Here is a 15,725-nt window from a genome sequence, read left to right as displayed (position 1 = left end):
CTCCCCCCTCCGACATCGGAAATACTCTATACAGAGACAAAGCACAGCTGACTAAAACCTGTCCATTCTTTGCCATATCGACAGGCCGAAGGGCTAGAACTCAAAAGGCCGCTGGATCGGAAAAGTAAAGTAGTGTAAAATACTCCAACATTTGTTTTCTTGAGGCCAGTGAAATAGGAAACTCCTTTCCCTATAATATATCATAGACTATCATCACATGGAGGATGCGGGTATTTAGTTTTAGTAAGATTTTTACGGCACTTGCAGTACAATAAGGTCATATAAGTGTCGAAGACTAGAGGCATTACAAAAGAGAAACACACATGAAAAAGAATGAGGAGAGATCAGGACGATAGGTGTTTGATAGGAAAGAAGGAGCACACCACACCAGAGCACCTGCCAACCACCCACTGTACACCATCACGTGTAGGAGGCGGATACAAATAAGACACAGCAGAACTCAAGAGCCAACATTTTTGCAAACATATTTTCCAAACATAAAATACGCCAACTTTTGTTTTTAGTAAAGGCACACACCATCACCGTCCTTTGATCGTGGCTTTTCCATAAATAAACACACTTCTAGAAGTAAAAACCCCCAAAACAAATCAATTTTTATAACAAACTCGTTTTTCGTCCACAGTTTTAAGTGTTCTAGTTCGACAGGGCAACACAACAAGGAGCAGACACTTCCAATTGTGTTATATTATAACATATATATATATACTTCAAGGATAAGACACAGAGTAACCTCGTAGCCCTGATTTTTAAATAAAAAGTAGCACCATATACACATAATGATACACATATACGGTACCGTATGTATCACATTAGAGTATCCCTGAAAAAATCAAGATAAGCTTTGCTGATTCCGTTCAGAGAAGGAAAAACTGGCTTGGTCATGATTGATGCAATCATCTGACAATGACAATGACAAAGACAAAATGACAACAACAATGACAATATAAACATGAAGACAATAACAAAGACAATGACAAAGACAAAGACAAAGACAAAGACAAATACAAAGACAAAGACAATGACAAAACAATGACAGTGACAATAACAAAGACATATAACAATGACAGTGACAATAATGACAAAGACTAAGACTAAGACAGTGACAATGACAGTGACAATAACAAAGACAATGACAAAGACAGTGACAATAACAATGACAGTGACAATGACAATAACAATGACAATGACAGTGACAATAACAATGACAATGACAGTGACAATAACAAAGACAATGAGAAAGACAGTGACAATGACCATAACAAAGACAATGACAATGACAGTGACAATGAGAAAGACCGTGACAATGACCATAACAAAGACAATGACAATGACAGTGACAATAACAAAGACAGTGACAATAACAAAGACAGTGACAATGACAGTGACAATGACAAAGACAGTGACAATAACAAAGACAACGACAATAACAAAGACAATATGACAATCATGCGGTGAAGGAAACAGTTAATTACTAGCACGAAAAAAAACAAATCCCAAAAACGCCCCCGAAAAATTAAGACAGCTAGACCAGGCTAAATGGACACCACTCGATGTTAAAACATGCTCCCCACCAGGGATATCAAACTCACGATGTCCTTCCCTGCACGCAATCTTGACAGTTTCTTTTAAGTTTTAACAAGTGTTTTAAGGCACTTGCAACACAATTAAGTTAGGTCATATAAGTGCCGAAGATTAGAGGTGTTATTTATAAGAGAATAACAAACATAAAAAAAGAAGGAGGGGAGATGAAGACAAAAGATGTTTGATAGGAAAGAAGGAGCACACCACACCAGAGCACCCGCCAACCACCCACACGGGAAATAAAACTACAAACTATATTATAACTGACAACTGAACCAGCCTCACCTAAACTGTCGCTGCTCAGCGTAGGCCACAAGGTCATCTGAGAGGCCGGCTGCACGTTTCCCATGACGCCGCTGGCATCGGACTCAATCCCCGTGTCCTCCCCAGCAGACAGCAGCGCGGGAGACGTCACGGCCTCAAGGTCATGGGCCTGCGACTGCTGATGCGGCTGCTGTAGAGCGGAGGACTCCAGCATGACTCGCGTGCGGCAGCGGAGGAAGTCGTGGAAGGAGAGTCGCGACTCATCGGTGAGACCCAGCTGTTGTCGCACCTCTCCCACGGAGTCGGCCATGTTCAGCATTCGGCACATGAATGTCAGGTCCTCTCTGAACCAAGAAGGAACAAAGAAAAATGGAAATAATAATTAGAATTTATATTATAAAACACTAAAACATGGATAGGTCGAACACAGAAGACTAGAAATCACGCATCCGTCGAACTTTACTGTGCCTGCGGTCCCCTTTTTTCTCTCTTCTTCTTTATCTTTGGAAGATATCCCTGGAACTACAAATCCCTCAAACTACCGAGGCCAGTCCTGACGAATTCGAGCTATCCGTGTTATATGTAGTTTGTCCGTCATTGTCTGACAATAATCAATGCATCCGCAGAGATTATTTTTCCGTTGAAATAGAAGAATTAAAGGTTTAGATGACTTGCGGCTTCCGCTATTGCCAATGACATCAATTCTGGCAGAGAAAAGTTTGTCGCATTTTGAGCCTTTAGAAAAGCTTCATTTTTATTGTGGATGCGCGAAGCTCGCAGGCTTTTTTTGGTCTTGTTTTCAGCATTTTAGTGTAGCCCGTGTTGTCTGTGCGCATCATGATGATTAACACTTTGCCATCATATTATTTGGGGGAAAATCCAAAGAAACTGGGTGGTAAACATAGGCAACTGCGAGATGAGCCGGCAAAGTGCTAAAGAGCAGAGCTTCCTGTCTCTGAGAAACATCATTAACTGCTACTTTAATAATTGCAGTGCTCTCTTATGTTCTACCACTTTTACAGGAAATTTTTCCACAAATATTAGCGCATAATGAGAGTAGAGTAGCCAATATAAATAAACTTAGTTCAATTAAACAAGCGGAGGGAGAGTCATGATAAAAGAAGTCTGTACGGTCTATGGCTACACTTGGATGGCCACTACAAAAGTGTCATGATAAAAGAAGTCTGTATGGTCTATGGCTACACTTGGATGGCCACTACAAAAGTGTCATGATAAAAGAAGTCTGTATGGTCTATGGCTACACTTGGATGGCCACTACAAAAGTGTCATGATAAAAGAAGTCTGTATGGTCTATGGCTACACTTGGATGGCCACTACAAAAGTGTCATGATAAAAGAAGTCTGTATGGTCTATGGCTACACTTGGATGGCCACTACAAAAGTGTCATGATAAAAGAAGTCTGTATGGTCTATGGCTACACTTGGATGGCCTCTACAAAAGTGAACTTGTCATGTTTATAATTATAAAATTAAAATATCAAATTATTATTATTATACTATGCCTATAGATATTAGCAGTATATGAGGTCCTATTATTTATAAGAAAAAATTAATACTATATAAAACTTGCACACACCACAAAAATCTGACAAGAAATTAATAACTGTCTTCAAAATTGAAATAAGGGAGAAAAGGCTAGAAGAGAAGACAGCCTCTTCATGAAAACCTGTCAGAACTTTCAATCTCCCCACTCCCCCCTTATGATACATTCACACGCCCTAGATCCACACGTCCAAAATAGATATGTCTAAACATGATGGAATTTTTTTTCCCCGGCTCCCTTACAAAATAATTGCGTGTTATACAGGTTTGACTCAGCTAGATCTAGATCTATATGAGCTTTTGCCAAAAGGTGGGGGTGTTTGCTTAAGGACTTTTTTAATCAACCACTACTCATGGTAAAATATGTTTTCTTCTGAAAACTTTATGCATATGGCAAGGAAATAAGTTGGTCAAGCTGCATGAGCAAGTAGATTGATGTGTGCATCTTATATCTCTACATATAGAAAGATAATAGTACTAAAAATAGGGCATTTTTTACTCATCCTGAGTGCACACGTAATTGTATGTTAAATACAGAATATTGTTAATCTTAAACTATCAAACAGAAGTGCATTCAAACATTGAAAATAGTTTGTATACACCATCATAACAACGTGTGTCCATTAAAAGGGTTTTATTTTTTTATATTAATGATGTTATTGCTGAGTAAAATTTATAAGTTCGTTCACAACTCGTGTCATAATTACATCATCAGACTTTCCAAGGTCTAGAAAACCCAAATCGTTAAACATATCATCCCGGGGAATGACCGGTATTAAACATTGGTTTGACATTGATCCATCAGAAGGGTAATTTTCCGCATGGTTTTGCTTAAATATATATTACTTTGATTGAGATAATCCAGGTTTGTCATAATGATGTTATGAACAAACACTTTATGATATTTCTGCAAAATATCATGTGAGGGACTTACCACTGTTTCACAACATCCTTTTACATGGTGGAATGAACATGGAAGAGTATCGTGGTGTCATAATGGTTATAAATGAACGAAACCTTATTCCATGTAATTTACAGTTGTTTTGGGATGTATTTTTAATTTTAACCCAACTTGAGGATGTATTAGACCTTGCTTACATTCTGATATTTTGATTTTTATCATAAGTGTATGGGTCTGGATTTTAATTAGTATTTTACTTTTGTAGTAATGGTTATGAACGAACTACATATTGTACTCTGAAGGCTTTCCAGAGTTGATAAACATTAAAAACATGTACACAGATACATATTATGAGGAAACTTTCATTTAATATAAAATTTTAAAGTAAATGACAGGTCAAAATATTAATTTTTAGGTCAAAACTGAAGTTTGTCATAATAGTTATGAACGAACAATTAAAGGTATTCTAAGGGTTTTTCAGTGATTAAACTTTGAATTCTTCCAACATATAACCTTATTTTGAGGAGAGTCTCATAAATTAAAACAATTTTATGTGAACGACAGAACAATAAGTTAATTTTTTGGGCCCATAGTAAAATTTGTCATAATAGTTATGAACGAAACAGTGTGTCATAACGGTTATGAACGAAACCTTATTCCATGTAATTTACAGTTGTTTTGGGATGTATTTGTAATTTTAACCCAACTAAAGGACAGAATAGACCTTGCATACATTCTGATATTTTGATTTTTATCATAAGTGTATGGGTGTGGATTTTAATTAGTATTATATTTTTGTAGTAATGGTTATGAACGAACTATTTATAGTCCATTTTATATATTTTGAGGGCTTTTCAGTGTTAACAAACTTTAAAAACATGTACAGAGATACATATTATGAGGAGAGTTTCATTTAATAAAAGTTTTTAAAAATGAATGACAGATCAAAATGAGTAAATTTTTAGGTCAAAATTGAAGTTTGTCATAATTGTTATGAGAACGAACCATTTTAAAGGTATTTTAAGGGTTTTTCAGGAAATAAACTTTGAATTCTCCCTACATAGAGGAATCTATCATATTTTAAGGAAAGCCTCATAAATGAAAACTGTTTTCGGTGAAAGACAGAACAATATAAGTAAATTTTAGGGGCCAAAAGTAAAATTTGTCATAATAGTTATGAACGAAACAGTGTGTCATAATGGTTATGAACGAACTTTAAATTTATGCATGCATAATATGCCCTAAGACCAGTTTGCGTTTAAAAATAGCTGTTCAATGGTCTTCCATTTATCACTTACTATAATTAGACCAGAGTGTTATTTTAGACAATTCTAGTCGATGAAACTTGATATAATTGATAGTATTTTGGTCACTTATTGTTCGTTCATAACTATTATGACACAAAAAAGTAGTTTTATTAAAAATTAATAAAGATTTTTATAAATTGTCAATTGTATGTATTTTTGGAAGTTATTTGCTATGTCTCAAAATATAACATCAGCCTAGCTGAAGAAAGGAACTTTGAGTATTCATAAATTTGTGTCATCATTGTTATGAACGAACTTTTGGCTATTTCCGTCATTCAAGTCAGAATTACACCAAGACCATTGCATATACAGCTTTGGCAGTTACTGAGCCTGAAAGAGCAATCATTAGGCTATACAATATGGGTGATTAAAGAGTTATTACATAAAGTTAATTTTGGACCTTATTTGTCACACCCTGGTATTCCACATTTTGGCAAATGCTCATATGCAAAGCAAAAAATTATATCTCATGGAAATATATTTGAAAGAGTTTTTCTTTGAATTCCCTGGATTCTACAAAACTTAAAGACTTAATTATAAAATTATTAATAAACTAGCCTAAACTTGTTCTGTAATTAAAAACATTGTGTGTGTCAAGACACGATGGAATCAGGCGCTCATCAATTCCTTTAAAAATGCCTTGCTTTTGATTTACAACAAAAATAAAAGTCAAGATATTTGCAATGTTTGGAGGAGGTGGGGGGGGTCTGATGTTAGAAAAGTAAAATACGCAAGAAATTACTGACCACCAACGTTAGTTAACTTTCAGACCTCACTTCAAGTGTCCTTGGAAACTGCAAATTTACAAAATCTCAATTCAATAAAAATTGCACCGTAAAGTGTTTGTTTCTTCAACTTCATTAGTTTGACCACGCATGATGCACCTGATTTATCGATGACGCCACAGGTCAACTTCACGGTCAAATCTGATGAAGTAAGGCAGGGGTCTATTGGTTGTGCACTGCCGCCACCATCAATCAGTTCCCGACCCAACCTCATCCCACCAATGTGCCTCCCACGATATAAAATAAAAGTTCATCAATGAGTGACAGGAACATCATAAAAGACGACATTTAAAATCATCAATTAGGCCTAGAGGAAAATTTGCTTACCCATCCAAATAGCCATCTCCATCTGCATCACAACTGTTGAACAAACGACGTAATCTTTCTTCCTCGCTTGCACTGGAACGGCTTGATGAATTTCTAGAATCGCCATTTTCGCTGCCACTTCCACTACTGCTCCCTCTCTCAGCCATCATGCTACTGCTACGTCACACTCATTGAATGAAAACAGCAAAACGTTCACAACAGAGATAAAATCTTGAGAAGTCTTGAAGATGTAGATCTAAAGCTAAAAAAGGGAAGAGGGGAAAATTTTCAAGTAGCAGACAACACTGACTGCTTGACTGAGCTCAGTCAGAACCCAGTGAACTGCTCATCTAGACTCTCAGATGAAACAAAAAGCCAAGATGGGTTTAGGCCTAGAATCTAGATTTAGTGAGCATTCTAAAAGTAGAATTCTTTTTTGCAAAATGTCATCTCAAACTCAATATTCTAACAGTGATGGAAATAAAACTTTTTACTCCACCCATCCACTTGAATTCAACAAGCGTCAGTGACTGGCACTCACTTTAACTTTAGACTTCGATTCTCTGTGGCTCTAGTTCTATATCTAGATATATATAGATCTAGATCTAGATCTAGATCTACATGTCTCTGGTAACTGACTGAATGGTCCGCAAGCTCTTTCTCCACAGCCAAGAAAATCACATTTAGATTCTAGCATTTCTGTAAAAAGTAAATCCGTGAAACTTGTTGGCAGCGTAAAGTGGTCGCCGCGTTTGCAAACAAACTTGGTAAACTAGCAGATCACGGCTCTGACTGATAGCGATGGAGTGGGTTCCCCTCTTTATTATCAGGGTCGATAGTCTGAAAGAAATAAAAATAGCCCAGGCGCTTTGATTGCCCATCCAAAGTTCAAATCGAAGCAGAATACGAACACGCACACAAAGTAAGAACTAGCCTTGCCGAAGTCTAGCCTAGGCTACGTGAAAACGTAGAAAGCGGATTCTCTAAATTAATAATTTAGATAACCTTGAAAGGACTGTCACAAAACGAACATTTATCTTAGGCCTACCCTCGCCTACCCTTTCTTCTTTCTTTTCAAATGTCAAATGTCAGATAGGCCCGCTAGATTCTTCTTCTTGGTCTTGGCATCTGGTCTCACATCGACAATCATCATCATGGTTCGCCTCTCATTTCTTTACATGAATACTTCATCGTTCTGGTCTTTTCCAGTCACCCATCTATTCAAGTTCTCTGGGCCTAAGTAAATTAATTTTTTTGGTCCATGCCAGCCTCTAACTTTTAATCTTCAAGCGAAGGCCATTGGGGGCTCCAGTGGCTGGATGAGCAGTGAGCTCCGACTCACGTACCGTCAAGCAAGTGTCGGTGACGGAAAGAAGGGGCTCAGATGGCTGGTCAGTGGCCACTGCGGTGCGTCCTTAGCAAGACAAGGCTACCCTAACTCAAAATACAGGGCTCTGCACAGTGGCGACCGACAATGGCATGGTTGTAAACTGTTCTGTACTGGTGTAATATAGGGTAGTCCCTATGTACATGTATTTGTGCGTGTATTTAATTTAAATTTAAGTCATGCATATTTATGTCATTTATTTTGATCTATGTTTCCCGTTGCAAACCAAATTGATCAATAAAAATGTACTTTATTCATTTATTTTTATTTTTAATTAGATCTAACCAATTTTAAAAGATAGGCTAGCCTTCCAAAAACTCGGTTTTAAAATCTAGATTGTATTTAGTCTATTGTTCTGATATGGTGCAATTTCCACTAAAACGACTACCTGGGCACTAATTATGCTCTCATTAAAGAAAAGAGTTACAACAGCGATGGGAAGTAACTCTCGCAATGAAGTCAAGCTATTCAGATTTCACAATGCAAAAGAGCGGTTGCGGTCGATGTTTTGGTGTTGACAAACAAGCTTGAACAGGGCAGGGGCGATTTGATAGAGAGGAATAATTCTGGATTTATGACAAGCTTCTGGCTTCAAAAGTCAGTCCTTTATCTGCGCCATGGATGTGTCATTAGGTCTAATCTCAAAGCTTGTGAAATGCAAGTCCGTTCAACGTGCAATGGCACCAATCGCATCCCAGGTTAGATGCAAAATTGAGTCTGAATTGAGACTGAATGACAAGTCATTTACTATTTACTACTTAGACTTAGTGTAAATCAATAAAATGAGATATTCTAGATCTAGATCTAGATTCTCTAGATTAGAGTCTAGATCTAGAATCAACTAGATCTAGATCTATTTTTATTTTTTATTTTACCTTTGTTTGGTTAACTCATAGATCTAGATCTAGATCTAGATCTAGATTTCTAGATCTAGAATCTAGATCTATAGACTATAGTATGATAGACACCTGCCCTTGGCGCGACCGTGCCCTGAGCGCGACCAGTTCCCCATTTTTCCTTCTGTGCAGCTCGTGTGCAATCTGTTTTATTAGAGTTACATGCCTTGTCTAGTTCCACTTTTGGTCAATCCTTTTCCAAGAATGTCAGTCATCTGCTAGTGCAGCAGTCGAGTTCGAAGTGAAAGGCTTATCAGAAACATTCTTAGAGAAGTTTTCTTCAGTTACTTAACTAGAGTAGCTGGCCCAACCCGCGACCACTTGTCTCTGTACCCTCTGTTATCAATAAGATAATTGTTTTCATCATGATTTGATAAAGAAATGATTTTACTAACCCTTAAATGGTGTACTAACAACTTTCTTGCACCTGTCATATCTGTGCGCGCATGGTCGCACCCTGTTCCGTTTGTGGTTGCGCTGAGGGCATGCGGTCGCGCCAAGGGCAGAGCATTAACATGTTAAAATGCAAAATCTGAGAATGACGTTTTGGAATGATTGACGATATCACAGTATAAACCGGAAGTTGACACACTGAAGCGGCCCTGAACATGGATTGCATGACCTATTTTGCTGACAGAGACCGCTGAGAAGCAGAATACGACAAGTGGTTGCGGGTTGGGCCAGGTACTCTATATCTAGATAGGCAGTCGTTATTCGGACTCGAGTCCGAATAACATTTTTTCATATTCGGACTCGAGTCCGAATAAAAAAAATTCTTATTCGGACTCGAATTCGAATATGAAAAAATGTTATTCGGACTCGGGTCCGGAAAAAAGGAAGTGTCTTCGTTCTATAGATCTAACGTTTCCCACTTTCTTTGTTGTTGAAAAAGGTAAAATTGAAGATTAGCAGACCACCTGGCACCTGCATATTATGAGCTGTGTAAAAAAAAAGACCGATTCGTTCAAATACACAAGCCTGTGTCATATCGATTGTTTACCAAGAAAAAGTTGTGTTGCTGTGTAGAGCTGAGCATACGGCAACTTTTGATTCCATAGACCAGCGCACAATTCATTACGTAGATCTACGTCAAGACTAGCTTATTATTGTAATAATGATCAGTTGCCGGGGGGAAAAAGACTGACGCGTATGCGACGTTCAAAGCCCGGACCGATAGTGCCCCCCCCCCCACCACCCTCCCCAACACGCACACAGCCACACGTGTACAGGCCGCCCAACCGACCCCGACACACGTGAGCCATTTTTAATTGCTTCTGATGACCTCTTGACAAATAAACATTTATTAGAAGCGCTATTATAACTGTTCAGGCCGGCCTCAAATTCATCATAAGATTAAAACTCGGCTCCTGCACAAAACGCCTTTTTGCCCGAAGTGATCCCGGTCTCTACCCAGCCTGAGACGAGTCACGAGTGAGGCAGGACAGGAAGCCGGATTCACGAGTCACAGGAAGTCGGAAGTGATGTCATGCTGGACAAGAATCAGAGTCCGAATAACATTTTTTCATATTCGGACTCGAGTCCGAATAATCACTTCGATCTAGATTAGATACAGAATGAGAAGCGAAGCAGGTTAGGTTTACAATTGTTTAACGAAGTGGCTAGCCGTACTTAAGTACTTAGATCTAGGTTTGCTATGGAATTAAGTACTTAGATCTAGGTTTGGTCCAATCGATTCACCACTTTAACTTGGCCAAAGTCTCATTAGATCTAGATCTAGTAATTATTCAGGTTCAAATACATGCAAGTCAGTAAGGCACCTTTTGGTTTTGTCTGAAATACAAATACTTTAGGCATTGCAAACTAAAAATTTCATTTACAATTCAGCCATCAATATTAAGTACGGCTAGCCTGACAGTCTAGCCGTACTTATCTTAGGCCCTATTAACATTAGAAAACAGGAGGTTTAAAATACACGCACTGTCATTAAGGCAATTTAAGGCACATGGTTTTGTCTCAAATACAAATACTTTAGGTACTGCACACTAAAAATGTATATTTACAATTCAGTAGGCCTATTTTTTGTAAATGGTCAGTCTAGCCATCATATTAAGAATAAGTACGGCTAGACTGTGATAAAGTATTTGTATTTCAGACAAAACCAAAAGGTGCTTTACTGACTTGCATGTATTTGAACCTGAATAATTACTAGATCTAGATCTAATGAGACCTGTGTACTTAACAGGCTTGAGTCGATAGGGCCAAACCTAGATCTAAATGCAGCTAGACTGGCAGTCTAGCCGTACTTAAGTACGGCTAAACTCTCAGTCTAGCCGTACTTAAATTAGTTAGTCAAGGGTTGCTATGGAATTGAAACTTGGACAATTTTTTTTTTAAAACCTACACCACTTTAACTTGGCCAAAGTAGCAACCCCAATTAAACCGAGACACATTGAAAGTTTATTTCTTGAACTTCTGCAGTCATATTTTGATTCACTATAGCAGTAACACTATTTTTACACTTGATAAAATAAAATAGATGGCTTTTAAAAAAATATCCGTACATACGTTAAAATCCTATTATGATGACACTGTCCAAAAAGTCCACCAGTTAAAGACAACCACTTTCCTCCTCGACAATGGATGGCCATCTAGGATATAATTTCAACTGTAATTTTTTTCAGGTGTCGTTGTTGATCATTTTAACGGAACAAAATGCGGCTGTGGATGATGAAGGTTTGCCTTCTCAAGTGGAGACTTCAAGTCAAGACAGTCGCAGTGTGTCGCTGTGTGCCTCCAACATGGCTACGTCCATTGAGCACTTCATCGCTTTGGGGGAGAGAGAGACAAACACATCTACAGATGAAGTAATTTTTGCCTTTTAAAGTTATCATTTCCAGTTGACACAAAAGCATCTGTTTTCTTGATTTTTATAATAATATATTCACTTCATTGTTTTCTTATCATCATCATTCTTATCATTATAATTGTTATTATTACTACAGCAGTATAGTTGTTATTTTATTATTATTATTATTATTATTATCATAATTTTTTATTTTCATTATCATTATTCCTTACTCATTATTAGTTATTATTTTCTTTATGATAAAATATGCTATTATTATAATTGTATAAGTTTGGCTATGATAAGTGATACGTAACAGTTATTGTAATGTCTTTTGCCTTGCATGCAGAAGACAAGATTTCGATTCCTGTATCGGGATGTTTTTTATTGAATATCGCAGTCTTTCTTGTGGGAACTTGCATAGAGATCCCTCTCTGCCTGGCTTGACCCTGACAGGCAAAGTCAAATGGTCTAAATCGTGAAGATGGGAATGTAAAATATCTACCTTTACAATAACAACATTTTATGATGATATAATTCACTATCATTATCATTTTAAAATTACTATTATCATAATTTTTATTACAATTATTTGACTTCTTGTTATTGATTGATTTTATGATTAGTATTCTTCGTATTATTAGCATTATAATAATTATTGTATAATAATAATAATAATAATAATAATTATCATTATTAATATTATTATTTTAAGATTCTGGTTATCATGTTTATCATTATTATTAATTATCATTACTCTATTTTCATTCTTCTTCCTCCTCCTCCTCCTCCTTCCTTCATCTCCTCTTCCCCCCTGATGGTCATTGTTCGTCTGTCTGTGCAGGTCTTCCAAGAGCAGATGCGATCAGCGTGTGAGACGCTGGAACTGGCCAAGACTGACCTCTTTGTGTGGTCGCAGCGGTACCAGTCTGACCCCACCGTGACCTCTGGCACACGGAGGTCACTGTGCCAGGCCGCCAAGGATGTGTTACAGGCAGTGCTTAAGGTGAGCGCTCTGTTGTGTGTGCAGATGGCTTGGTGAGCGCTCTGTTGTGTGTGTGGGTGGCTTGGTGAGCGCTCTGTTGTGTATATGGGTGGCTTGGTGAGCGCTCTGTTGTGAGTGTGGGTGGCTTGGTGAACACTCTGTTGTGTGTGTGGGTGGCTTGGTGAGTGCTCTGTTGTGTGTGTGGGTGGCTTGGTGAACACTCTGTTGTGTGTGTGGGTGGCTTGGTGCGCGCTCTGTTGTGTGTGTGGATGGCTTGGTGAGCGCTCTGTTGTGTGTGTGGGTAGCTTGCAAGCCTAGTAGTAAAGTAATGCTTGCAAATTTGGTACCCATATTTGTGCATTTTTTATTTCCTAATACAAATCCACACCATTCTTGTGGCTAATTCTCCGTTCAGAAGAATTAGAGTCAGGAGATTAGCGTGAAATACATAAGCAAACGTGAGCGGCAAATTTTGCCAACTTCCGTGATGTCCATTGTTCAGCTCAAAGCTACAAATTATTGATTTTTGTGATGTGCCTTGTACACCATACAGTAACGAAGGCGCTTACCAATATATATTATTTATAGAAATGTTTCACATTTTAAATATCGTTGATTTCTCATACTCCAAGTGTAGGAAATATTATTTAGAACACGGAAAGGTTGTTTTTTTGTTAAGACGTAAAATGTGTAATAAATATATATATGAGGGATCGTGATGAAATCAGGGGTTGATGAAAATAGTGAAGTTGAAGAAACCAGCATTTTTTTTGCCGGTTTGGCAATTTTTATCGAATTTTTTGTTTTGGTCTCAAAACGCTTAACGCCCATTTCAAAACAAATTTCTGTGTAGCTTTTATTGAAAACTGTTGATTAAAGGCACAACAAATGTAACTTTTCAATGACTCTCAAGCTATGGCAGTCACCAAACTTTGGCGGCCATTGTCTCAGTAATTTTACGTAACCTCTGAAACCACACGACCTCCACCTTCTTCACATGCCAATATCTCGACTTCTATTCAAGATAGATGGGCATTATTTTCTTGAAAAGCAAGCCAAACAAACAAGCATTATGATGATGCCAATAAATTCACAAGCCAAACAAACAAGCATTATGATGATGCCAATAAATTCACAAGCCAAACAAACAAGCATTATGATGATGCCAATAAATTCACAAGCCAAACAAACAAGCATTATGATGATGCCAATAAATTCACAAGCCAAACAAAGAAGCATTATGATGATGCCAATAAATTCACAAGCCAAACAAACAAGCATTATGATGATGCCAATAAATTCACAAGCCAAACAAACAAGCATTATGATGATGCCAATAAATTCACAAGCCAAACAAACAAGCGTTATGATGATACCAATAAATTCACAAGCCAAACAAAGAAGCATTATGATGATGCCAATAAATTTACAAGCCAAACAAACAAGCATTATGATGATGCCAATAAATTTACAAGCCAAACAAACAAGCATTATGATGATGCCAATAAATTCACAAGCCAAACAAACAAGCATTATGATGATGCCAATAAATTCACAAGCCAAACAAACAAGCGTTATGATGATACCAATAAATTCACCTGCCCAAAAATTGCCGAGCGCCTGATTCCACGGTGTCACGACACATATGTCACGCCGCGGTGGAACCAGGCCCTCATCAATTTTTGGGCATGTGGAGTTATTGGTATCATATGAAAGCTGATTCAGTCGTCTTGCTTTCAATGAAAAAAATACCCATGCATCTTCCGAAGAAGTCAAGATATTTGCGATTGAAGGAGAAGGAGATGGGGGTCGCTTGGTTCAGTGGCAAAATTAGCTAGAAAATGGCAGCCAAATTTGGATAATTACAATAGCTTGAGAGTCCCTGAAAACGAAAAGATTACAAATTTTGTGCCTTTAATCAACGTTTTTCTGTAGGACTCACCTGGAAGTATATGTTTCTACGGACACGAAGGGTGTTGAGCAACAAAACAAAACAAATGTGATCAATATTGCCAAACTAGCGGGAAAATGCCAGTTTCTTCAATTTGATAATTTGGAGGAGCACGTCATTCCACCACGATGCCTCACAAACCATTGTATCTACTTTAGCAATGTTTCCCTCTCACAGACAGCTTCTGGAACCTTAGCGTCGATGACATATTCCAGGAAAAACTGAATTTTTTTTTTTACCGTTCCATGTTCTCAGGTCCTTCTTGTGCTAGATGACAGAGAAATTCGCCAGATGGTTGCCATGGTAACTCAGACAGAGGTTGCCGTGGCCGCGGTGGGGAGGGTGAAGGAGTCGAACCAGCTGCTCCCGTCTTTCAAGGTCGGAAGATTTTTTTGGGTCTGTCTGTCTGTCTGTCACCGGTGGTAGGCCTGGTTTCTGTCCGTGGGTGGTTGGCGGGTGCTCTGGTGTGGTTTGTTTCTTCTTTCCTGTCAAACGTCTATCATCTTTATCTCCCGTCCTTCTTTGTTGAGTTTGTTACTCTCTTGTAGCACCTCTAGTCTCCAGCACTTCTATGACCCTATGGTGTTGCAAGTGCCGTAAAACACTTACAAAAGCTAAAAAAAAACCCCTGATTTCTGTCCTTTCCCTCTGTTGTTTAATTCTGTCTGTGTGTCTGTCTGTCTGTCTGTCTCTCTGTCTGTGTGTCTGTCTGTCTGTCTCACATTTCACCCCAATGCTGAGAAAGTGATTGTTGTATTGATGTACACTCCTTTTCACGCAAACAGACGAACGCACGCAAACAAATGAACGAACAAATGTGAACAAACAAAGGAAACCTGTCTGTATGTTTATCAGTCTGTGTACCTCTTTTCTGTGTTTGTCTGCCTGAGTTATCCTCTCTCCTTTTCTGTATTCTTCTATCCGTTCCTCCCCTCCCACACCCCATCCCCTCCCCCTCTTTCACCCTTCCCCC

General features: G+C 38.1%; 2 protein-coding genes across 2 annotated transcripts in view; one reads left to right on the top strand and one right to left on the bottom strand.

The window, feature by feature from the left end:
* Positions 1 to 1,887: 1,887 nt before the first annotated feature.
* LOC101852647 lies at positions 1,888 to 8,461 on the bottom strand (the record flags this gene model as incomplete). The annotated part of the gene is given in 2 exon segments (XM_013086769.2): positions 1,888 to 2,210; positions 6,749 to 8,461. Coding segments are annotated over 2 exon segments (472 nt in total), but the record flags the coding sequence as incomplete, so codon positions are not given.
* A 148-nt stretch (positions 8,462 to 8,609) lies between these two features.
* LOC101852205 overlaps positions 8,610 to 15,725 on the top strand; it is a gene marked incomplete in the record, with an annotated part of 40,547 nt that continues 33,431 nt past the window's right edge. Inside the window, 4 exon segments of the mRNA XM_013086773.2 lie at positions 8,610 to 8,812; positions 11,653 to 11,835; positions 12,661 to 12,822; positions 15,008 to 15,130. Coding sequence (XP_012942227.1) covers positions 8,732 to 8,812; positions 11,653 to 11,835; positions 12,661 to 12,822; positions 15,008 to 15,130 — 549 coding nt within the window.

Source organism: Aplysia californica, unplaced genomic scaffold (assembly GCF_000002075.1).
Source record: "Aplysia californica isolate F4 #8 unplaced genomic scaffold, AplCal3.0 scaffold00502, whole genome shotgun sequence".
Taxonomy (NCBI): domain Eukaryota; kingdom Metazoa; phylum Mollusca; class Gastropoda; order Aplysiida; family Aplysiidae; genus Aplysia; species Aplysia californica.
Note: the sequence above shows the minus strand (reverse complement) of the source record. Positions and strands in the feature narration are given on the sequence as shown.